The sequence below is a fragment of the Calypte anna genome, chromosome 19 (genome assembly GCF_003957555.1).
Source record: "Calypte anna isolate BGI_N300 chromosome 19, bCalAnn1_v1.p, whole genome shotgun sequence".
Lineage (NCBI taxonomy): Eukaryota > Metazoa > Chordata > Aves > Apodiformes > Trochilidae > Calypte > Calypte anna.
In genome coordinates this window covers 3137174-3161032 of record NC_044264.1, presented here as the reverse complement: position 1 = coordinate 3161032, position 23859 = coordinate 3137174, and the positions used below count along the sequence as shown (strand labels likewise).

Here is a 23859-nt window from a genome sequence, read left to right as displayed (position 1 = left end):
CCCCCCCCTGGCTCCAACCTCCTTTCAGGGAGTTGTAGAGAGTGATGAGGTCTCCCCTGAGCCGCCTCTTCCCCAGCCTCAACACCCCCAGCTCCCTCAGCCTCTCCTCATAGGGTCTCATAGGATCAATAACCTGGGAAGAAGTAAACTTTCTATCTCATTAGCAGGCATTTTGTGCAATGGTTAGCTTGGTTAAAATAAACATTTTTCTTTAAAAGGGTCCCTTGTTTTTAATGTCACTTAGTTTTCTGCCTTTGTAACATTGTGGTCCTTGGTGTGATGCAAACAGATGTGGTGTATTAACTATTACACAGTAGGCAGTCATCTGTTTAATTTATCATGTGTGTTATTTGTGGCTTTTTGGCGAATGTTCACAAGTGTCTGGTGTCCAGGGTTTTGTATTTATTATTTTTTAAGGAGTTTGTGGCAATGGCAGCTCCAGTTATGGAGTAGGATGGGCTGGTTAAGGAGTGGGCCTCACTTGTTCTGAATCAGACCTGCTGAACTCTCTGAAGTTTCTTGGGTTTGTTTCCAGTCTGAGTGGAAAGGACAAATAGCAAATGTGTGGTGGAAAGTTTGAGCTGTAATATAGTTTGCAAAAACATCATCCTGCAGTTTAGCTTTGTGCTGGCCGAGGACCTCAGGGCAGAACCTGGCTTGGGAGTTTATGGCCAAATACAAAGGCAAGGTGGGCACTGTGGGCTTGGGTCTGAAGCACTGGGATCAGGATGTGATGAGCTGACCAGCTGTAGGTGGAATTGAGTTGCATTTGAGAGGCAGAGCTGAGGAACTTGGAAATTGCTGTATCTGCTGCTTTTGGTGGTCTGAAAATTGGGGATCCTGATATGGTGGGATTAAGCTTTTAGTCATAGATGTGTCCAAGGAAAGGAAAATTCCTAAGGAAAAGAAAATCCCTGTTTGTGTGGGAAATGATAGGGGAAATCCCCCCCCCCCCAAAACTATATTTATTAACTGGAGATCAGCATTTATTTGCTGTCCTTGCTGGCAGGAAAGGAATCTCCTCACAGATTTAGAACAAAGAAATGTAGGAGGGCCATAGACTGTAATTTTTTTCTCAGCCATATCTAAAATAATTGTTTATGGGGAAACTACAGAAATTTTTTTAGGCAGTGTCCTGAACCCTTGAGGTGTGTGCCTTCCCTTTTGTATCTGGGTGGTGTGCATGGACTTGCAGAAGGAAAAAAAGCTGCGGGGAGTTCAGGTGTGCTCAGTGAATCAGGCTCAGGACCTCTGTTACACCTTTAGGCTCCTGTCTGCAGTGAGGGCTGGATTTTCTTCTAGCTCTTCTTTTTGTGGGAGAGGCATAGGAAGGAATAGTATTCTGCTTGCAATTCAGTCATTCTTAAAGTAGTTCATTGCTGTCAACTATAAGGAGTCTCCTGGTTTCTTTTTGGAGGATTCCTGCATTTGTTTTGGTTTTCTTGAGGGGTTTTTGTATGTAGGTTTTGTTGGTTTCTTTTGGTTTGGTTTTTGCAGTAGCTCAGTATCACTACAGAAAATTGCTAAAACCATCCTGGTCTGGTGAGTGGTGCTGTGCAGCTGAGTTCCTCTGGAAGCCCTTCCTGCCAGGAGCACCTCTGATTGCTGTGGAAACCTCGGCATCTTTGAAGCCTGGAGGAAGGGAAGGGATTTGCCAGGGAGCTCAGCGCTTACTGGGCTGATGAGTTGTCAGATCTGCTGCAGAGCAGGAGGCTCCACAAGCTGGGGAGCTGCAGGATTTTTCCTTGGGTTTCAGACCTGCTCCAGGCAGAGGGAATGGGAATGCCCTGGGCTGTGGGAGCCTCTGCTGGGGGTGGCTCTGTCCTTCCATAGCTCAAGTTGCTGGGGCTGCAGTGTATCCACAGGGCAGTGAAGAAATGTCCATGAAAATCCAGCTTTGTTGGAGATGTAATTTGACTTCCTAACAGGAATCTTTAAAAAAAAAATTTGCACTGCAATTTTCTTGGCAGACAAAGCAGATGCAGGGAGTGATGGGTGATCTGCTGTGGCTCTGCCTTGGAGTGGGAGCAATCTGCTCCTTCCTGCAGGGCCTCTGGGATGAGCACTGGGATTGTGCTGCTGTGGCTGTTCGAGGTGTGCTTTGGGCACCCAGCCTGCTGTCTGCTGCCTGAGAGGAAGAAACTTTTCTTGCCTCTGTTACAATTTCTCCACTTAAATTACCTTCAGCAAGCAAATGGCAACAGAAGCTGCCACGGGGTGACGTGGTTGGGATTTACACTGTGCTGCCTGTCCTGAGAGTTGTGCCTGTGCATGCTCTACCCATAGGAAACCTGAAGTAGGTTCTGGGTTTTTACACTGGCAGTTAGTTGCTGCTTGGGTGGGATGTGTAGAGCAGAGGCACAGTGGTTCCAGCTAATGCTGCAGGTGATGGGGGCTGCTGCCCTGTGTGCCCACTGACCCCAGCCCTGGGGTGGGGATGCAGCTGGTGAGAAAGTCAGGATGCTGTGATAACCCAGGAGGCTGTTCTGGTTAGAACTAAAGGTGGCTTTCCTAGGGATTCCATTTCCTAAGGTTTGGGGTTTTTTCCCTCAGAAGGTTGGGGGTACTGTGTGGACTGGTAATTTGCATCTGGAGTTTATATCCACCCATGGTTGTTGTCAGGCAGTCAGCAGCAGCCCCTGTCACATCTCCTGCAAGTTCCTGTCATACTGTTTGTGCTGTTTTCCAATGAATCAGACTGGGAAAGCTGAAAAGTAACTTTGCAGTGCCAGAAAACATTCAGCTCTGTGCATCCCCACTGTCCAGCTCAGCCACACTGAGGGTGCTATGGCACTTCCTGTGGCTCGGTGTGCTCCAGTGCATCCTGAAAACCTTTTGGATTTAACCCAGCACCCCCATGGCAGAGTCAAACTGTTCTGTAGCCATCCTCAGCCTTGGTGCACTCCAGTAGGATGGGTTTGATTGTCTGGTGCTGCTGTGTTTATTCTTCCCACTGCATAAATTCTGTTTTCCTGAGCTGCCTGCTCGACAGAGAGTACGAAGCACGTTTGGAGAGGTACAGTGAGAGGATCTGGACCTGCAAAAGCACAGGAAGCAGCCAGCTGACACACAAGGAGGCTTGGGAGGAGGAGCAGGAAGTTGCTGAGCTGTAAGTACCAGTGAAAAAATCAGTGTGTGTCTGTCTTCAGGCACTGGGACAAGAGCATGGATGTGGGAATGATGTGTGATTGCTGGTCTGAGGTGATGTAAGTAGCTTTTTTCTGGCTGTGAGCACATCTGGGGATTCTGGAGCTGAAAGCAAATTCAGCAAATTTGAAGCTATCACTTGCAGTAGTGTACTTATTTATGCTGTGTCCTGGTATTACTTGAACTAAAATAGTTCAGCACACAGTACTTGGCATATTTTAAAGCCCCTTGAGTCATGGGAATTTCTCAAAGGGAAAAGAATAAGTTGTGTATAGGTTAATATATAAAAATACAGGAAAAAGAGGCTATTCAAGTGTTCCATGTCAACCAAATCCACAGCTGTAATTATTTTTTTCCAGATCTGCACTGGAATCAGGTGTTGTACTAAAGAAAAATAGTATTTTGGAGTGAGATTTTAAGGATCTCTACATGAAACAATAAAGAACAAAGGGAAACCAGACCTCAGTTCAGGGCACTACTGTGTTCCTCTCATGTCCCCAACCTCCCCTGTGGACTCAGGTCAGGCCCTGAACCCTTTGCTGGGATCCAGCCTGACTTACCATAGAAGTGAAGTTTCTGTAAAGGTGCAAATCCTTGGCTCAGCCAACACAGAGAACTGACTTTGTGATTACCAGCTTGTAGGAATTATGCCAAACAAGTGGCACATTTCTCTGGTGTGTGAACTTGGACTTCTGTGGCTTTTTCCTCCCTAGATTTAAACTGGGGAAATTGTCAGCAGTACTGCTGAGGAAAAACTTCCCATTATTTGAGGTCAGTCACCTCCTTAAAGGAAACAAAAAAGAGAAAAGTCTTTGCAACAGTCCTAATTCCTGTGAGGACTGAATTCTGACAGTCTTCAGTCTTTCCTCCTTAGTCTTCTTTGAGAGCAAAGAGCCAGCTCTGTAAACATCCAGTCCTGACTCAGCACTGGTTTGGTGTGGATTACTTCTGGTTAACAATGTGGAATTGGTTGGCCACTTCTCACAACATTAAAAAAATGTAAATGAATTATAATTAGCAGATTTCTCAATAACAAATTTAGCTGCCCTCTCTTTAAATGTGGGGAAAAAAGGCTCTGTGTGAAACCAGATTTTGGTCCTGTCTCTTTGAAACAGGATTACAAGCTTCCCAGGCAGTCTGCAGGCTGCTCTAATACCTGACACCAGTCTAAATTTAAAAAGTTCATTTAGGCAGTTTGCTAAAGAGAGAATTATTTTCCTGGTGGTTGTGGAACAGCAAGTGGAGCTGAGAATTGTCAGCAGTGGATGCCTGAGCCTGAGAAGCTGGAAGAGTTCTGGAAACATGGAGTATTTTGTTCCTTCTTACAGTAATTTACTTTTGGCCAGAAGCTTTATGTAATAAGTTTCTTATTCCTATCAGCTAAGGGACCTGATCTTTTAGACAGGAAATTTGTCAAGTAATTTTTTAACAGCTCATTTCATTCTTTGAATGGAGAAGTTTATAAAGATGGTGTCATGCTGAAACACCCAAAATATTTTTCTCTGGAAAAGATAATTTGGTTGTGTCTGTCTCCTTTACTGTGTTAGCAGTCTGTTGAGGAAGAAAGGAATTCTAAGTGTTTGTCAGCATCGTGTTACTGTTGGGAGCAAAAATTTTAAAGAGAGAAGCCCCACAATTATGCCATGATCTTGGTGTATGTTTAGCATCTAATGGAGAGGTAGGAATAACCAGCAAGAAAGGGTTTGCCCTCAGTGCTGCTCTTCCAGAATGCTTTCTGGTGTTCCTATATGAAGGAAGAGTAGGATTTGTGTTGTCATGCCCATTAACACTTTGTGGGGTGGGAGGTGGAGACCATGCTGGGGGGGAGGGCACCAGAAAGCCCGGGGGGTCTTTGCATGTTAATGTGGCATCTGCCTCAGTCATTGTCTGGGCTGTTAAGGATCCAGGGATTTCAAAATGGGAGATTACTTTGCATTTGGCTTTTATTCCCTGGCTAACTAAAACTTCTTCTGTGCTTGCTCAGCTTGAAGGAGGAGTTTCCCATCTGGTATGAGAAACTGGTGCTGGAAATAGTCCACCACAACACTGTATCTTTGGAAAAGTTGGTGGATGCAGCTTGGCTGGAGATCATGACCAAATTTGCAGTGGGAGAAGAGTGTGACTTTGAGGTAAGGATCTGTTTTCCATTTTATCTCATGCTTTTGCACAGAACCAATTTTGGATGTCTGAAGGGCAGGGTATGGGAAGAACATGTTAGCCACTTACATTTTCAGAAAGATGGTGAGAATTTCTTTCTACAGAAGCCCAGTGATTGCTCCTACTTTTCAATGCAAAATGGTTCCATAAAGAGAAGCACTGATGCCAGGAGAAAAATGGCTGATCCATGTGTGTGCCTGGGGAAACAGACATACATTTGTCATACTGCTTAAATAATGGTCTGGGTACATACTCAAATGTATATATTGCCTATATTAAATGAAAGGAGTTAAAAAGTATAATCTGACATAATGTTTTCACCTAGTATGTTTGCAGAAGGAGTAGTCTTAAACCAGTGTAGCTTAAAGTCAGCTGCTTACAAATCTCTAATGATCAGAAAACTCCCTGCAAAACTGGGAAAGATGGGAAAATCTATTTAGGGAGTACTCTGTCAACTGGGGCTGTGTGCTCCTTGTGCACACACTCTTTTCTTGCACTGAGAAAGCAGAATTAGTAAACACTGGAAAAACTTGTGAGTTGGCACTTCTCTGTTTTGTGCAGAACTTCCAGGTAGGAGTAGTAGAAAGAAATTCTGAAATTGTTCCATGAGAGGGCTCATAAGTATCTCTCAGTTCTGTCAATTAAATGTTCTGCCAAACTGTGGTTTGTAGGTGCTCCTGCTTTTTTCTTTTAGAATCACAGAATGGTTTGGGTTGGATGGGAACCTTAAAGCTCATCCAGTCCCAATCCCCATCCCAGCAGCCCAGGGTGCTCCAAGCCCCATCCAACCTCCAACACTGCCAGGGATGGGGCAGCCACAGCTTCTCTGGGAAACCTGGGACAGGGGCTCAGCACCCTCACACCAAACAATTCCTTCCTTATCTCTCATCTCAATCTCCTGTTTTCCAATTTAAAGCCATTCCCCCTCATCCCATTCCTCCAGACCCTTCTCCCAAGTCCCTCCCCAGCTTTCCTGGAGCCCCTTCAGGCACTGGAAGGTTGCTCTAAGGTCACCTCATATCCTCCTCCAGGCTGAACAGTGGCATTATGGAATGTCTTGCTCAGGTTCAGTTTTCATCAATATTTCCATGCAGGTTGGTAAGGAGAAAATGTTGCCTGTGAAGGTTGTGAAAATTCATCCCCTGGAGAAAGGTGATGAAGAGGCCTCAGAAAAGAAATCTGATGGGGCCTGTGACTCCCCATCCAGTGACAAAGAGAACTCCAGCCAGGCAGCCCAGGACAACCAGAAGGAAAGCACCCTGAAGGAGGATGATAACAGGAGGGAGAGTATGAGTAAGTAGTGAGCATCCAGGGGTTCCTGGGCCTGGGATGTGATGTTTGAATGTGACAAAGGGCCTGACTGGGTGGTGGTGGTGTGGCTTTGCTGGCATCAGGGCTCTTTGCTTTCAGCTCTTAAAGAAAAAAGTGTGCTGCCATTCTAAGGTGGGATACTGAAAGCTATGTAGGAAGTGTAAAAGCTTTGGAAGTATAACAAGTGTATTAAAAAAAAATAGGAGGAAGGAACAGCAAAGGTTTATTGCAGAATCAAAGTTCTGCAGTGATGTTTGTCCTCAGAACAAACATCTGGATTTCTAGTGCCTGTTCTGCAGTCAGAGACAAGCTCTAGTTCTCTTTTATGTCCCCAGCTGACATAAAAAATAAGGGTGTTTTTTATATTTTTGGTTTATCCCCTCTCTGTTTTCAGTTGCAGAGACAAAACTCGTGCACAAAAGTGCACATTAAATTCTTATCTTTATTTCAAAAGAAAGCATACTTTGAAACATTGTTCCCCTCTTTCATATCTGATACTCCTTGCTACAGAACAGTGGGTGTCCCAGGCTTTTCTTTACTCTGAGAAAGTACTGGTGAAAGAGGGGCAAAAAAAATTAGTTTTGCATCTTGTGTAACTGCCTAAAATTGGAATTATAAAATTCTTTAGAAGATATTTCAAAAAGTGTTTAAAAAAAGCCTCAACCCTACAGCAGAGCTGTAATCTGGATATCTTAATTTTAAAGATACATAAATATAATAAACAGTTTCTTTGTAAATTTCCCCTACAACATCTAGGAAAGGTGCAGATAACCTTCTCAAGTATGGAGAAGCAGAAAGTCAGAGTTACAGCCCTGTAAGCTAATAGTGAAGTCAGGAATGGAAAACAAGCTCTACCAAGCTCTAGTTCCATGTTTAATAATTGTCAAACTGTTACTGATTGGTACTGGAAAAAAGAATAAACTGTTTTGATTTTATTGCCACTAGGAAAGGAAAAAAAAAAAAGTGTGGCAGAAACGACCTGGCCTCACACTAATCCTTTGAAACACTGGTAGTGCTTGCAGAGGGAATAATGTATGGTTTTTTCCTTTATTTTTCATTATAGACTTGCAAAAGGCATGGGAAATCCCTTATGCTTTAAAAACGTTAATTTGCCAAATTTGCAAGCATTTTTGGTCTTGGGTGTTGACTCAAGTGTGCTGTACCCCATTGGTTGGTGCAGTGCTGCAGCCAGCTGTGTGCAGATGTGCAGGGATGGGGATCCTGCTCCCTTCCAGCCTCTGGCTCAGCTGAGGTTTCAGTGTCAAGTGGGTCCCTCCAGCCCTTTCTGTAAAAGGTGAACCTCAAGATTTCCAAGTCAGAGATGCCAGCAGAGTCCTAACCTGGTCAGTCAGAGCAGTAAGGACATTTTATTGCTAATGCTTCATATTCTCAGTTATAACAGAGCACAGGCTCCTCATAAGCTGCTTACTGAATCTGTGTTCCAAAAGGCATTCAAATAAATGGCACATCCTACACGAGTGGTAAAGAGGTGCTGACATTCAGCCTTGGGTTGTGTGCCCTGCCTGGAGGTGCTGAGCCACCTGGACATTTCCTTTCTAGTAATTTGGACACTTTAGTAGAGGTTCCAGGGCTGAGGTCAGGGTGCAGGAGGGAGCAGTCAGAGCTGCACCTTTCTGCGGTGACACCAGGGGGCAGAGCAAACCTTAGCATTTTCACTAATCTGTCAAACTTAACGATTTGGGGGTTTTTTTGTGTGTGTGTGGGGGGTGGAATAGGCAGAGAACGAGAACTTCAGTCTCTCTGATAGGAGTCTGCTGTGCTTCAGAAGCTAAAATTAAAGCTTTCTATACCAGCTTTGTTGTATCAAATGTGCAGTCTGAAGTGGCTTTGTATTTTTAGTTGCTTAGAGAGTGAGCTCTGGAAACCCTACAGAAGTGAAAGGAAAGGGTAGTTTGTCCTGAGAATGGATGAGGAAGTAACGAAGGCAGGTTCTGCAGCTCGAGCTGTACTTGGAACTAATACTGCTTCAGAAAACCCAAATAAATGGTGACTAGAAGGAGACAGCAGCATGTGGATGCTTTATGAGGTTCCAGCAGTGTAGTCAATGTAAGTTTTATTATAGTATAATGCAACAACAAATGAAGTATGCTTTTGGTAGGACTTTGCAAAGGAACACATAGTGATTTATTCTTCCCCATCCCTCATATCCTGGTGCTGTTTGAAGGAGTTCAGTATTTCATCCCTATATCTAGAATCCAGAAAGTAAATCACATGAGGAGCAGTCACTCCCAGGCCTGTGCAGAGGCAGCAGTGGTACTGAGGCCTTCAAAGTCAGAGCCAGGACTAAGCAGCACATTGTTATTTTTTTTTTTTATATGAACTTGCTATAAGTACACACATCCAGCAAAGATAACATTCAGCTGTTTAAAAGGCATTGAGGAACATCTTTGAAAGCAGATCATTTATAGGGCTTGAAGTGTCTTGTATGAGGCTTCTGTTGTGCTTTTAAGCAGAAAAACATAGCTCAACATCTGTCAGCTTACCAAGATTTTTTAATACAAATGTAGAACCAAAGGAGACAGAAGTTAATCTCAGCCTGACTAGAGATGAGAGGATTAGTCTCCTTTCACACCTACTGTCACTGTTACAAAATTTAGGGGGTTTTACTTTGAAGAAAATCTGCATAATGTGTGATGCTGGGATTCTGCAGTGCCTTGGCACTGATGTAGGAAGTAGTTGCACATCTCTGTGGATGTACAGTGAGCCCATGGTATCTGTGATCTGCTCCCTAACTATGTGTCTGATTTTGGAAGGTGATGAGAGAGCTTGGGTTTTTATACCATGTAAAATGAAGCTTAAATTCTGTAGGGTTTACAGTATGACACTGGTTAGATATTTTAAAGTCTGACATATGCAGAACACAAGTAGGTGCTAGACTTGCTTAGATGATTCTTCTCATCCATCATGCTTGCTTTAGTGTTTTCTTTGAGTCATAGCCACAAATGTAAAAACATCTGGGGATTGCTTTCTTCAGTAAGCTTGGATTTTTCTCTTAAATGATTAACATTTGCAACCTGAATATAGGAATAATAGACTCAGCCCCAGCTGGCAAGATTGATGCCTTTGTACTCTTGCAGTTACATCTCTCTTCAGAATAAAAATACTGGTTGTATAAGTGTGTTTAAAGTCTCCAGTTCAGGAAGCCTTTACACATGGAGCTCATCACTCCAAATGCATAGTGGCCACCAAAGTTAAATGATTTTAAAAGTTACTCTAATTTAGAACCAGTAATTTGTGCAGAGATTTATAGCAGAGACAGAGTTCTCAGCAGGAGCTCCATGTGCAGGTCACTGGTTAGGTTACAAAACTTGTCTCCTATTTATGAATTTTATAGGCAGTTCCTCCCTTAGCATAGGTAATTGCAGCTTCCCCTCTGTAGAGAGATGAGTTTCAGTACTGGAAAAAGTTCCCTCACACTCCTCAGAGATGGATGTTACCTCCTACTTCAGAGCTCTTCAGGGACACCATTTCCAGCCTGTATCTTCAGGATCTTTCTAAAACCCCAGTGCAGGATTTTTCCTGATGTTCTAGTTTAGCCAAACACTGTATAGATAGCAAGGGAGGGGGGGGGTGCTCAGTCCAGCAATGGCTTGGATTCTGTAACCTTATTTTTCTGGACTCAGATGCTCACACTTGATGTCCCTTTCCTTTGCCAGGTGACCGAGCACGGAGGTCTCCTCGGAAGCTTCCCACTTCCTTGAAGAAGGAAGAAAGGAAATGGGTTCCACCTAAATTCCTGCCACACAAATACGATGTCAAACTGAAAAATGAAGATAAGGTGAGTTGTCCACTTGAATTCTTTCTATCACAACATAAATATGCCAATTCAATGAAGTAATCAGTACTGGTGATGCAGCACAGTGTAGTGCTTTCTGCTGGAGTTGGAAGCAGGATGGCTGGAGTTGCCTGTGATTAGCCTGGCTGTTGCTAAACATGGTTTTGTGCCTAGAGACACCTGACAGCTCCCTGGTACTGCACACTGAGTCAGTGCTACAGTGGCTTTAGAGTGGCTGGTATTAACAGGCTAATCTCCAGACAGTTACTGAAACGTGGGTCAGAGATAAAGAAGTTAAATGACCAGCAGCAGTTGCTGCCCTTGTTCTGACTGAGCTGCTCTGAGAGATGTAGGTGGCTGTGCTTCAGGGAGCTCTGTCTAGCTGCAGCACTCCTGCATGCTTTTTGTCACTTACAGCTAATTTGGCAGGAGTGGCAGTGCTGACCTCAATTTAGTGAGCACAACTTGTAGAGTTACTCCTCTGGTCTCGGGGAAGAATAAGTGAAGCCAAACAAACATCCTTATGTAACAGCTTTTAAGTTAGTTGCACAAGCCAAGGGTAGGTCAGAGATAAAGCAGTGGGCTTTGGCAAGAAATCTGCCCCATAAGACAAGATGTTAATGCTTTTTTGGCCAAGTGAATCTCCTGCCACTCTGTTGTGCATCTCAGTTCTGGGAGCCCTGTTTGGGTCTGTTTTGAGTCTTGGGAAGAGCGAAGAGTTTGAGGATGGGAAGCAGTTGAGTCTTTTTAGCTGCAGCATGTGTATTTCTAAGGTGGTTAGAAGTGAAATGTTACCAGTCTGTTACCAGTCTGCCTGTTTGTTATCTCCTAGATCATCAGCAACGTGCCAGCAGAGAGCTTGGTGCGCACAGAACGTCCTCCCAACAAGGAGATCCTCAGGTACTTCATCCGGCACAACGCTCTGCGGGCTGGCACCTGTGAGAATGCCCCCTGGGTGGTGGAGGACCAGCTAGTGAAGAAATACTCTCTCCCCAGTAAATTTAGTGACTTCTTGCTTGACCCACATAAGGTATGAACTTCTTAAAGGTCCCCCTTTGCTTTCTCACCCATTTCCCACCCTCAAGCAATCTCGCAAGACGCTTGTTTGCCAGTTGGGCTTTGGTGCCTCCAAAGCTTACATCAACTCAGAGCAAAGCAGGAAGACCCAGTCTTGTGAAGATGGACCCTTTGTGAGGTGGCATAGCTTGAATGTCTGAAACAGTGACCTGAACATTTGAGTTATAACTTTTCCTGATTTTCTTGTCTACAAGTACAGACATGATTTTCTTGTTGTAGGACAATTTGCAGAGCTATAGTCCTTACCTGGTAACATCAGGTATTGAGCCTTTTCATGGTTGCAAGGAAAAGCTGGATGTGTTTGACCTCTTGTAAGGTGCTGGGTTGAGTGATGGCACATATCACAAATGTTTGTAGTAAAATTACAAGTAGCAGGGATGGCTGTTTTTCCAGCCAAATACACAGCTAATCAAGTAAATGCCATACTATGAAATCTGCTGGTTTAAAATTGATCTTTATGTGCAGAAAGCACTATTTTGTTTTAGTAGACTCTCATTTTCATGGACTCAGACTTTGCCAAGTGTTATTCTAAAACTAGGAGAGAAATAATTGCTAAATCCCTTTTTCCTCATCAGGACCAGAACTCCCTTTTCTTGTAAGCTTCTATCCATCATCTTCAATGAGCTGTTTACTCTTGCTGTAGTGTTTGAGGTCACTGCCTTAATAGAAACTGAACTATATGCTGATGGTATACAATTATTTTATTTATTGTGCTGATGGAGGAGGTGTACCCTTACTGTCAGAAAAGATACACAACTATAACATCTTCAGTTTGACTTTTAGGAGTCCTTAGCTTTGTTTTTAGGGTTGGCTCTTTAAGCAGTGTGTTTCTTACTGGGTACAGAGATTGAATTTATCTTGAAGGTTTTAAAATTTCCAAAAGTGGCTGAAGGATTTATTAATCCTGAATTAGTGATCTGACAAAATAACCTTATGTGACAGCTGGGTACACAGTATGAGTTACAGAACTAGCAATTGGGAATTGGTAACTAACGTGGTTCACATCAGTGCTGGATGTTTCAGCTTAGGCAATTCTCTTCAGCAGAGATTTCAACAAAGAGTTTTTGTAGAATGAAGTTATCCAGGCACTGAATTTGAGTGTGCAATCTCCTTTAAAAATTTCTGTAACTGCCCTAATGAGGACTCTTGAAGAGTGAACATCAGTGAGTAAGAAAATCTAAATATTCCTGTGGCAGCCTGAACCTGACACATTTGTGTCTGTTCTGGAAAAAGATTCTTAGTTTGCTTGCCACTTCTGATGTGCACACCACTGTGGAATTTTTTTGTTGCTAAGGAATCTCAAATGTTCAACCTCTGCTTTCTGGTAATTTTATCCATAAGCTGAAGGTTATATCCTCATTTTGCTTCTTGATATATATTAGTATTCTGGGTGCATACTGAAACTGATATTGAGATGTCAAGGTAGTCCTGAAGTCAGTCTCTCTGGCTCTGGGTTAACCTGTTCTGTGGTTATTTCATCAGCTTCAAAACAGTCAGATACTCCATTGGATTATTTCAGGATTGAATATCCTGTCTCACCTTCATTCCTGATGCTTTCAGGCAATTCAGAAACCAGACTCTGAATTCCTGTCATCATCCAGCACTTCTGTGCTCCTCCAGCTGGGGCCCAGGACTGAGCCCTACATGGCTCACTAGAAAGATCTCTGAGCAGAGGGGAAAATTTTGAAACTGGTGCAGCATTGTCCAGGCAAACCTCTTCCACACAAACTTTAAAGTAGAAACTCAATTATTTTATGTAATGTAGTAGGAAGCATTTAAAGTTTTGTAGTATTTAATTTTTTTTAAGTTAAATGAGCTTTCTGGAATGAGCTAATGGCCTCATAACCAGTGGAGTGACAGCAGTGAGAATACTGAAAGCTACTGCAGAAGCCTCTTAACATGTGGAGTATTTCTAGTTCATTTGAAAAATACACTGAAAATTAAAATAAAATAAAATTAATAAAATTTAATAGAATTAAAATAAGCAATTATTGACAGATGAGGATTTTGATGACAGTATTTACCTTAACATACTTAAAATAATTCTTTCTTTAATTTTAGTACATGACTCTCAACCCTTCAACCAAAAGGAAGAGCTCTGGCTCACCTGACAGAAAACCTTCTAAGAAATCCAAGGCTGATGGATCATCCCTGGCTCAGCCACTGAGCCCTACTCTCTGGTGCCACGTGCATTTGGAGAAATCTATCATTGGCTCTCCACTGAAGGTGAAAAACTCAAAGAATTCAAAAAGTCCTAAAGAGGAGTTGGAAGAGGTGATGAAAATCATGTCTCCTGCTAAACTGGGTTCTAACTTTCACATTCCAAAGAGGAGCCGACTGGGGAAGGGTGGCAACAAATCACTGGACAAGAAGCAAAGAGGCAAAAGGGTTCTGAATGGACAGAAGTCATCGGGGAAATCAAAGTCTCCTAGGAAAGGCTTGAAGACCCCCAAGATGAAAATGAAACAAATGACACTGCTGGACATGGCTAAAGGTACCCCCAAGGTGTCCAGGGCTCCCAGGAATTCTGGAGGCACCCCTAGGTCGTCCAGCAAACCCCAGAAACATCTCCCTCCTGCAGCACTCCATCTCATTGCTTACTACAAAGAAAACAAAGACAGGGAAGACAAAAAGAGTGCTCTGTCCTGCATCATCTCCAAGACAGCCAGGTTGCTTTCCAACGAGGATCGTGCCCGTCTGCCCGAGGATCTGCGGGGGCTGGTGCAGAAACGCTACGAGCTCCTGGAGCACAGGAAGAGGTGGGCCAGCATGACAGAGGAGCAGAGAAAGGAATACATGAAGAAAAAAAGGGAGAAGCTGAAAGAGAAACTGAAGGAGAGAGCAAAGGAGCGGAAGGAGAAGGAGATGAAGGAAAAACTGGAAAAACAGAAACGATTTGAGGACCAGGATCTCAAAGGGAAGACTTTGCCGACTTTTAAACTGGTTGATACTCCAGAAGGACTCCCTAACACCCTCTTTGGGGATGTGGCCATGGTGGTGGAGTTCCTGAGCTGTTACTCGGGGCTGTTGATGCCGGATGCTCAGTATCCCATCACAGCAGTTTCCCTGATGGAAGCTCTTTGCGCAGAGAAGGGAGGCTTCCTGTATTTGAACCGAGTGCTGGTGATTCTCCTGCAGACCCTGCTGCAGGACGAGATTGCTGAAGATTACGCTGAGCTGGGAATGAAGCTTTCTGAAATCCCCCTGACCCTGCATTCTGCCTCCGAGCTGGTTCGCCTCTGCCTGCGGAAGTCGGACGTGCAAGAGGAAAGCGAGGTCTCGGATAACGTGGACGAAAGCAAAGATTCGGCAGCTTTTGAGGATAACGAAGTGCAGGATGAGTTTTTGGAGAAGCTGGAGACCTCGGAGTTCTTCGAGTTGACTCCTGAGGAGAAACTGAGGATCCTGGGGGCTCTGTGCCACCGGATCCTCATGACCTACTCGGTGCAGGACCACGTGGAGGCCAAGCAGCAGGCGTCAGCTGAGCTGTGGAAGGAGCGCCTGGCTGTCCTCAAGGAAGAAAATGACAAGAAGAGAGCAGAAAAACAGAAGCGGAAAGAAATGGTGGCCAAGAACAAGGAGGTTGGGAAAGAAGAGAACATGATGGGAAGAAACGAGAAGAAAAAAACCGAGATGATGAAAATGGAGCACCAGGTAGAAATAGAAGCTGATGATATGATCAGTGCTGTGAAGAGCAGGCGCCTTCTTGCCATCCGAGCCAAGAAGGAGAAGGAGCAACAAGAAATACAAATGAGAGGTAAGAAACATACCAGGGGAATAGCAGGGAGCAAGTTAATGGCAAAAGTGACAGAGTATTTTTAAAAGCCTTACCTGCTTTTAATGGATTTACTCACTGGAGAAGCATAATTCAGCTGCTGTGATTCCTATGGCAGCTTAAAAACCAGAATATTAAGAAAAAGTGATAGCTGCTTCCAGGCTTTTATCTATGGGCATTTTTTGTTCAGTGCCTTTGTTCTTCTGTCAGGCCCAGGAAGGCTGGAGAACAGTATATCTGTTTTGGGGACAGAAAACAAACCAAAAATATTCCCCATGTCCAAATGTCTTCTGGCTCTTATGTACCAAGGAGATGCTTCCCACCCAAAAGCTCATTCCTACAGCTGCTGCTGGCCTTGCTGCCATGCACACTGTCAGGCTGATGCTGGCAGCCCTTCTCCCACATAAAGACTTAAGCAATAAATTCCAGTCTACAGTTTCCCTGTTTAAAGAATTAGTTATGGAGTTGTATAAATAGAAAGTGTCCTCAGACCTCTGTAAATCATGTGCTGCAATACCAAACTTTGTATACCTATGTGTAACTAGTGCATATGTGTAATATATGGAATATGAAGAGCTAAATACTTTAGAGTTACACTGCAAGGATCTTTTAGGTTGTAAAAGTGGGTACTGGGCAGGTGGAAGTGGACAGCATAGCACACCTAGATTGTTATTTTCCCAGTTGAGGGACAAGCATCCCATGGGGTAAACAACATGGAATACTCTGAGGCTCCTAAGGAAGTAGGCTGGATACAACCATACCTCACATTGGGTGTAAAGAACTGTTAATCTTGGAGATATCAATAGGATCTGGAGTGCTGCCCTACTGCTCCAGATAAACAGAATACCAGATACTGAACATGTTGTAGTGCAGTGGCTTCTTGGTCCCAGTGCTTGTAGTGTTCCAGTTGTTTGACAGCAAGTTCAAGTTCATGGTAAGATTTTAATGCCAAGCTAAGTACAGTTTGTGTACACCACCCTCTTGGGATGCTTCTTGTTCTCACTTGATAGTCTGTGTAGCTGTGTGTGAAGCAAAGCTGCATTACACTGATGGGGGGTAAGGATTCTATGGCTTGCATGCTGGGGGAGTTCATTCTTTTGGTCTTCTCAAGGAAAACTGTCTCCTTGGCTGGGAAGGAAGGATTAAGCCTTTCATTAATGTTTGAGTTTGTATTGTTTCCTCCCCACATAAGAAACCACAGCTCTTCAGGCATCAAAGGCTTGTTTTATGTGTTCAGCAGTTGGTGCCAGGCATAAAGGTACCCTCAGAGCACCAAAGATCTTGGTTAAGGGTGTAGGTTAGGACTGCAGGGTTGGCATCTTGGAGCTGATCTGCTCAGGACTTAAAACTTAAGGGCTGGTGTGCTTTTAGAATGTGAAAAATAATTGTGGGTAACCACAGTAAGAACTTCATTCCTGTGCTGCTGCCATCACAGAGGCTTTCTGTGGGCTTTTTCAGTGTAGTGGCTTTCCACAACACTTGAGTTGCATTTGCTTTGAATAATTTGAGTATCTATGGGGGAAGTTAAAGAATCATTGCTGACAAAAAACCTATTGTGCAGCAGTACAGTATTCATATATATGTGTGTGTGTGTGTATACGTGAGCTGCTGCACAATAGATGTTTTGTCAGTAATAATCTTTGACATATATGTAGATATGTATCTTGCAGTCAGAGCTTTCTTTTTCACCACTCTAACATCAGTCACACTGGGAGCACTGACCCTTTTCAACTTACACCTGTCAGAATTGCAGCCTGTGCTACCAAGCTGGCCTCAGCTCAAAAAAAACCCCAATAAATGGATTTTTTGTTCTTTCTTGACTTCAAAAGAAGTAATGACTCTTTGCTGAGATAACATGATTAATATCTGTATTTTCTTGGTAGTAAAAGCCAAGTTGCTTCCATTTCCATGTTTCTGCAGAACTTGGTGGCTGTTCTATGTCTTATCACTCCATGGAGCAGTCTGTACAGTCTGTTGGAGGGGAATGGAGAGCTGGCAGTTTGTACATCCAAGGAAGGTTTGTCAAGAGAAAGGTGCCAGCTGAGGCCACCTTGCATTGCAATTCAAAGTGAGATGTGGGGAGGAACACTTTAATTTGGTGTCTTTGATCTCACTTTGAGCAGTTTTGGCATATGAGTAAATTTAGGTTTCTCTTCGTTCCTTCCCTCTTCCTTATTCTGGCACTTGCTGGTCCCTGCTGCAAGGGCTCTTTGCAGCTGAATAGGGAAAATGCAAATCTTGGGGGTGCCCACCACATCCTGAGGTGTGAGCACTGAGGAGTTTGCTGGCAGGATCTATGGGTGGGTCCTGCCCCCTGAGGAGGGTCCTGAGGAGGAGGGAAGGGTCAGGTGGCAGCAGCAAATCCTTGAGAAGAGGTCAAGGAGAGAAATCCTGGGGAATGTCACCTCTGTCTCCTAGTGGAAGGTGACAATGTCCTTCCTGTAGTATGGGCTCCTGCTGGGGTGTGTGAGACATGGGTGTAGGTGACATGGGACGTGTGGCACTGTGTGAATGGCTCTTGCTGCTGCTTCTGATGTCAGTGCTTTGACACAGGGAGAGCTCCTATGGCTTAGGGAGGTGTTGGTGTTTACAGACCTATAGATTGTGTCTGGCAGGTATGAATTAAAAGCACAGTGCTGCCATTCCATTCTGCAATTACTCTGAAGTTCATAGAATCATAGATTGTTAGAGATTGGAAGGGACCTCTGGAGATCATCCAGTCCAACCCCCCTGCCAAAGGAGGATCACCCAGGAGCACATCCAGGGGGTTTTGAAATTCTCCTGAGAAGGAGAATCCAAAACTTCCCTGGGCCAGGGCTCCCTCACACTCAAGGTTTCTCCTCATGTTGAGGTGGAACTTGCTGTGTTCTGGCTTAAACCTGTTATAGTGGGTACATTGGTATATGTGTGTATATACATCTGTTGGTATATATACATACATATTGGTATATTGAACCCATTATCTTGGCATATTATTATATAAAAGCTGGTATATTGAGTTGGTGTAACAAAAGCAAGGGTATGTTTGTCAGTATGTGTCCTCTAATCAGTCAGGACTGATAACATTGGCAGGACTCAGAAACTTTACCAGGTATTTACTAGTCAACTGGTACCAGACCACCTTGATTCAGAAAATTCCTGCAGAGAAGGGGTAGGTAGTAGCCCTGGGAGAAGTCCTAGCCAGAAGTTCCTTTTCTCCCCAGGACAGCAGCCAGCATCCACCCTCTGTACACTTGCTTTTTCCTGCCCTGTTCACCTCACCCCTTGTTCCATCTGCTTCAAACCCTCTTTTGTCATGCAAAGGTAGAAATGAATCCTCAGTGAACTGAAATCCTCAAATGAAGGAATGCATCCTCATTTCTTCATCCTTCTGATTTTTCTCCTCAAGTTTTCTCAGGACACAGAAGAGTGTTGCCCATAGCCCTGTGCAAGTCATGAAGGGGTGATGGTTTTGTTAGACTGAGATCAGGCTCTGAAGAACCAGTATGGCTCAGCTGGGGGTTTGTTCCTTGTTGTTCAGGCAGTTCTTGGTGACAGCATACCTGTTCTTCAGAGGTGAGCAGAAGTACAGAGGGACTCTTAAAGCAGCATGAGAACTGCAAATCCTGCTGACCTTAGTATTTGTCTCCTTGGCAGGAGCTGCCTTCCTTCTTGCTCCTTACCTAGAGATGTGAAGTCACATATTTTAATCTGTAAGACTCTAGATGAGGAGTCTGATGCCAGGTTTAGGCCTCTTCATCTTTTTTTTTTCCCCCTCTTTTTTGTCAGTAGCTCTGGGTATTGAGAGCTACTGAAATGCCAGCACTTCTGTTGGGTGGAACCTGAGGTTTCTGTGGTCCTGCTCTCCCACATCATAGCATATATGGGAAGACATGAGATGTGCTGGGAGTGGAAGAGGCCATGGTGGTGCCAGATCAGTGAGGCTGTGGGGAGAGTGTTCCCCCGAGCTGCAGTTATGGACATGCCTGGAAGTGGAGGTGTCCATCACCATCCTGAGCTCACTGGGGCACAGCCAGACCACTCCTAGAGCTTGAGCTGGCCACAGCAAGAATCTCTGTTGTATGTTGGTCTGTAGTTGATCTTTGACCCTGTTGTTAAATGGGAATGCAAGCAGTGGGTGCTGCTTCATTGATCTAGAATGAGATAAAATGGTAAGGACTAATTTCTTCAGTCTTTTTTTTTTTTTATCCAGTCTTTCCTCTTTCCCAGTTCATCCTTAGGCCTTCTTAATATTTCTTGAGATTTTTCTAGAATGGTGGGTGCAAAGTAGGATGAAGGATAGATGGCTGTGCTAAAATTAATATTAAGTAACTTTATTTTTACTCCTGTTGTGTAGTAAAAAGAGAAAACTGATGTCTGGATGCAATAAAAGAAAGCTAATGTTTCTCTGTGTTAATTACAACAGTGAGGATGGAGAAAGAAGCAGAGGAAGAAAGAATTAGGAAGCATAAAGCTGCAGCTGAGAAAACTTTCCAGGATGGAATTGCCAAAGCAAAGCTGGTGATGCGCAGGACCCCGATCGGCACCGACCGAAACCACAACAGGTAGGGAAGGGAATGGTGCCTGCTGGCAGCTCCCCCCTCTGGGACTTCTGTCAGATTGCAGTCCCTAGGAACTGATGGATACAGAGTGTTGAGAGAGGTGCAGAATTGAGGTTTTTGAGTGTGTGTAGTGGCTTCCACTAGTTTGCAAAACCAGCTCTTTGAGACCTTCCTGGGAAGGTCAGGATCCACTGACCACTGGAGTTTCAAGTTCTTGCATCAGTACTCAAGGACCTAGTTACCATCTTTTTTTTTCTTTTTTTTCTTTCACATTTGTTGCACACAAGTGCTTTTAGATTGGATTCTGATGGGAGCCTTTCATGTTGCTCAGTGATCCCAATATAAAGATATACATCCACTCAGTTTTTGAGTCAAGTACACAAATGCTTCTCCCCCCTGTGCAGATTAAGGTGGATGTGTATAACTGTAGCCCAAAGAGGAGACAGATAATCTATTAACATGCATGTTCCTTACAGGTATTGGCTGTTTTCAGATGAGGTTCCTGGCTTGTTCATTGAGAAAGGCTGGGTACATGACAGTATAGACTACAGATTCATCCTTCCCCATCAGAAGAAAGAAGATTTGAAAAAGGACCACAGCCCAGGAGGTATGGTCAGCCTGCTTCTCTGTGGGTATTTCCTTTGTTGCTATCTGATTCTTGGAATGGATTCATGAAAGTGAGAGAGAACTGTCTAGTCAGAATGATTTTACGTGAATACTCTTGTTACAAGCTTCCTTTAAACTCTGGAAGCCTGCATGTTGGGAGTCTGACACTCTGTATGATCTCACTCATGATGATCTCCTTCCTGCTGCTGCAGGTCTTGACGCTGCCTGAAATGTGCCCCATAAGAACAGTGGGGTACAGTCACCTCTCTTAAAAGCAGTCAGGTTGATGTCAGTTGGGGACTAACCCCTCTTTTGCTCTGAGCCAGCTGAGGTACAGTGTGCCAGGTTTCTTGGACATGTAGGCAGTTGTGAGGTGCAGAGAGTGAGGGTATTCATCAGTGCCAATGTTCCACTGAGTGGCAAGACTCCCAGATTAATCTCTGAAACAGTGGCAAGCAGGACAGTGTTCTAAATACCTACAGCTTTGCTGATTGAGGTTCTTCTGGCAAACAGCCTGCTTGGCACGTGTCCTCTCAGTTTGCTCTTCACTCTACTGAAGGTAAAAGTGAGGTGGGACAATGAGCTGAAGTTCTGATCTTCCTGTATAATTTTGCCTGGGTGGTAAAGTGTTGCAGGCAGAACATGGACCTGCACAAAAAAAATCAGACTGTGTGTTTCTCTGTGGAAATAGTTCTTGGTACAGTATACTATAATCTGACTCCAGTTTCAGGTTGTGTCCTGATCATTTCTTGCTTTTGAAACATCCCAGCCTGACACTGAGTCCATCTGCAGTGAGGGTCTGTGCTGAGTTAAATCATGGAGCTCTCATGCCTGGGAATTTGTCTGACACAGTGGTCAGAGTAGACATCTAGAAGAATGGAACAGGGCAAACCTCCAGTGAGATACTTCTCCCATCATGTGATTTTCCAGCCACTGCATCTCAGTGACTTGTTGATCAGGGGTGGAATCATTCAGTGGCTCTTTTGGCTTCACTCACCAAGTCTGGTTTTTTATGGGAATTTGTCCACTGTTGACCAGCCATGTTCTTGTACACCAGCTTGCTTCCAGCTCTATTAATTTCTCAAGTGCCCCCCATGTATTTACCCTGCTGGTGTGTAAGATTTCAGCATGTTCCTTCTGGAACTTCTGCTAAGCAAAATCTTAATAAGCAAAGGTTTAAATTCATGTCAAACTGTTGTCTAAGATGCTCAGAAATACAAATACATCCTATTTATAACTCATTCAGTTCTAAAAGTATTTGTCAGTATATAGCTAGAAAGACTAGTTTTATGCATTTGAAATAGTAGGAATGTTTTTCTTAGTTTTATATTTGTGCTTTATGATGCAGTAATTTCTTTAAAAATCCATTATCTGTTTCTTTTTGTTTCTCTAAGCTCATATACAGTGAGCAAGCTGGTGCTGGGTTAGTTTTCCCTGGCAACATGTTGAATATAAGCACCTTAACTGCAGTTAAGTTGGTTCTTGCAAAATCAAAGTGCCCACTTTGGGACAGCTGGGTGAGAACACACCTGAGCTTGTGCTTTTCTTTTCCAGACAAGAGGAAGAGCAGCACTGGCAATGGCAGAGGCAGCAGACTGCTCCGGGCTGTGCATGCTGCAGACCTCCCTGCAGAGACCACTGCACCCAAGCAGGGACAGAACTTATGGTAACACTTGCTTCTGTAGCTGCAGAGTACTTAAAGCTGAGAGGCCAAGGAGGCTAAATAGGTTTCTGTTCATACCCTACTTTATGCTTACTATTCATTCAAATTTAGCAGTTGGATTGGTGTAGCAGCTCTGAAGTATCTGTCACTGATACTGTTATCAGTAAGGGACTGATAGGGCAGCCAGGCCAAGAGCCAGTGGAACCATTATAATCAATTAATTAATCAGACTTAAAGCCAGTATAAATTGAGCTGCTAAAATGCTGCTTTGATGTATTGCTTTTAAAATGTGTGTTCTCCTATAGCACCATATCACAGACCTGATTTTCATTGCTGCAGATAACTATAGCTTAACAAAGTCATTCTTCCACACTGGCAGCCTGTTATCCCTCTGATTTTTCCCAGTGCTAAGCAGTAGCTGCCAGCATCTCCTAAGTCAATCAGATCAAAGCACTTTACCTCTGAGCAGGTTGCTTGTGACTTGTTCCAGTTGTTGGTTACACCACTGTCTGCTCCCTTTAAAGAAAATCTCTTACATCAATGTTGCTCTTTGTTTAGAGAGTCCTCAGCAGTGTTCTCATGCCAGACACCACTGGCTGCACCTTTAACCACCCAGCTGCCTGTGAAGGATACTGTACTGTTCAGATAACCCTGGAAAGGAACTGTCAGAAAGCTCCTGTAGCTCCCCTCTTAGCAGGGGCTTTTCCCCAGTTTTCCACTGCTGGTACACAAAGTGACATCACTTGGTGCCTTTTGTAAGTGTCACCAGGTGTGAGCTGAGCTCCAAAGCATAGTTCCACTGCTGCAAATCAGAGCTACTTAGAGTTGTTCCTGCTCCCTCACCAGGAACTGTCAGAGACTGAACCATCAGCACTGAGTGCTTGCTGTGTTTCTCTGCTCCTTCTCTTTCCTTGCTGGTAGGTTGTAGGACATGGCAGAGTTTCTCCTGCGTGCCTTCACTGTCCAGTATTGCCATGACAGATCTCCACCCCTTTCTCAGTCAGGTCCTTACAAATCTTGTAACATGGCCAAAATCCAAGCAGTTCCTGTGGAATGGGTGCTGTCATAGAGGACACTGTGATCCACAGGGAGGTCTTGTCTGCTCTAACTGCTACTTATAAATACTTGCTCTTCATTTAGCAGGGGAGCCAAGATGTGTTTCAGTAGAAGGACAAATTAGATAAGGAAAAGAGTAGCTTAAATTTAGAGTGCATATTGCTGTGAACTGGAGACATCATAGAGCTAAAATGAATGAGCTGGGTAGCACAGAATCCCTGCAACTTGTAATTTGAGACTGAATTTTTCAAAAACTGAGTGTTTTCAAAAATATAATGTTTGATGGAATGGTCTAGAGTTGCTCAGTTATAGGCAATTCTCAACCACGTGCTGAGAGGTCAGGGAGGTTCCACAGGTAGGAGTGCTTTACAGTGTCTGTTCCTACAGCCAGGAGGAGCAGCTTCTTGAACCAGGTCCCCTACACTCAGGACTGATGATATTCTGTTGTTAAGAGCTGCTGCTTTGTATGAAATGATCATAGTGTGCAGTATTCTCCTTTGTTAAAATAAAGAAATAAATACAAAGGCTGAAAAAAATAATTAAGAAGGTTGTTTTAAAAAAAAAAGTTTCTAGTGGCAGCCAAGAGGCTAACTTTTTAAGACAAGACTGTCTTAAAGTTTCCATACTAGGTGTCTGAAGCAAGTGCTGCTGCCCACCTTTGGGGGGAAAAAAAAAAGTTTGAGGAAACTTGGAAACAAACTAGCAGCAAGAGTAACACAATATTCTCAGT

The 23859-nt window shown here is 43.9% G+C and overlaps 1 protein-coding gene across 1 annotated transcript in view; it reads left to right on the top strand.

The window, feature by feature from the left end:
• The window catches only part of BAZ1B (bromodomain adjacent to zinc finger domain 1B), a 49550-nt gene that overhangs the window by 3552 nt on the left and 22139 nt on the right, over positions 1 to 23859 (top strand). The window contains exons 2-10 of the mRNA XM_030462711.1: positions 2993 to 3109; positions 5132 to 5276; positions 6399 to 6597; positions 10293 to 10414; positions 11244 to 11441; positions 13550 to 15245; positions 19669 to 19807; positions 20281 to 20411; positions 21965 to 22076. Of these exons, the coding sequence (XP_030318571.1) occupies positions 2993 to 3109; positions 5132 to 5276; positions 6399 to 6597; positions 10293 to 10414; positions 11244 to 11441; positions 13550 to 15245; positions 19669 to 19807; positions 20281 to 20411; positions 21965 to 22076 (2859 nt within the window). The remainder of the gene's footprint in view (positions 1 to 2992; positions 3110 to 5131; positions 5277 to 6398; positions 6598 to 10292; positions 10415 to 11243; positions 11442 to 13549; positions 15246 to 19668; positions 19808 to 20280; positions 20412 to 21964; positions 22077 to 23859) is intronic.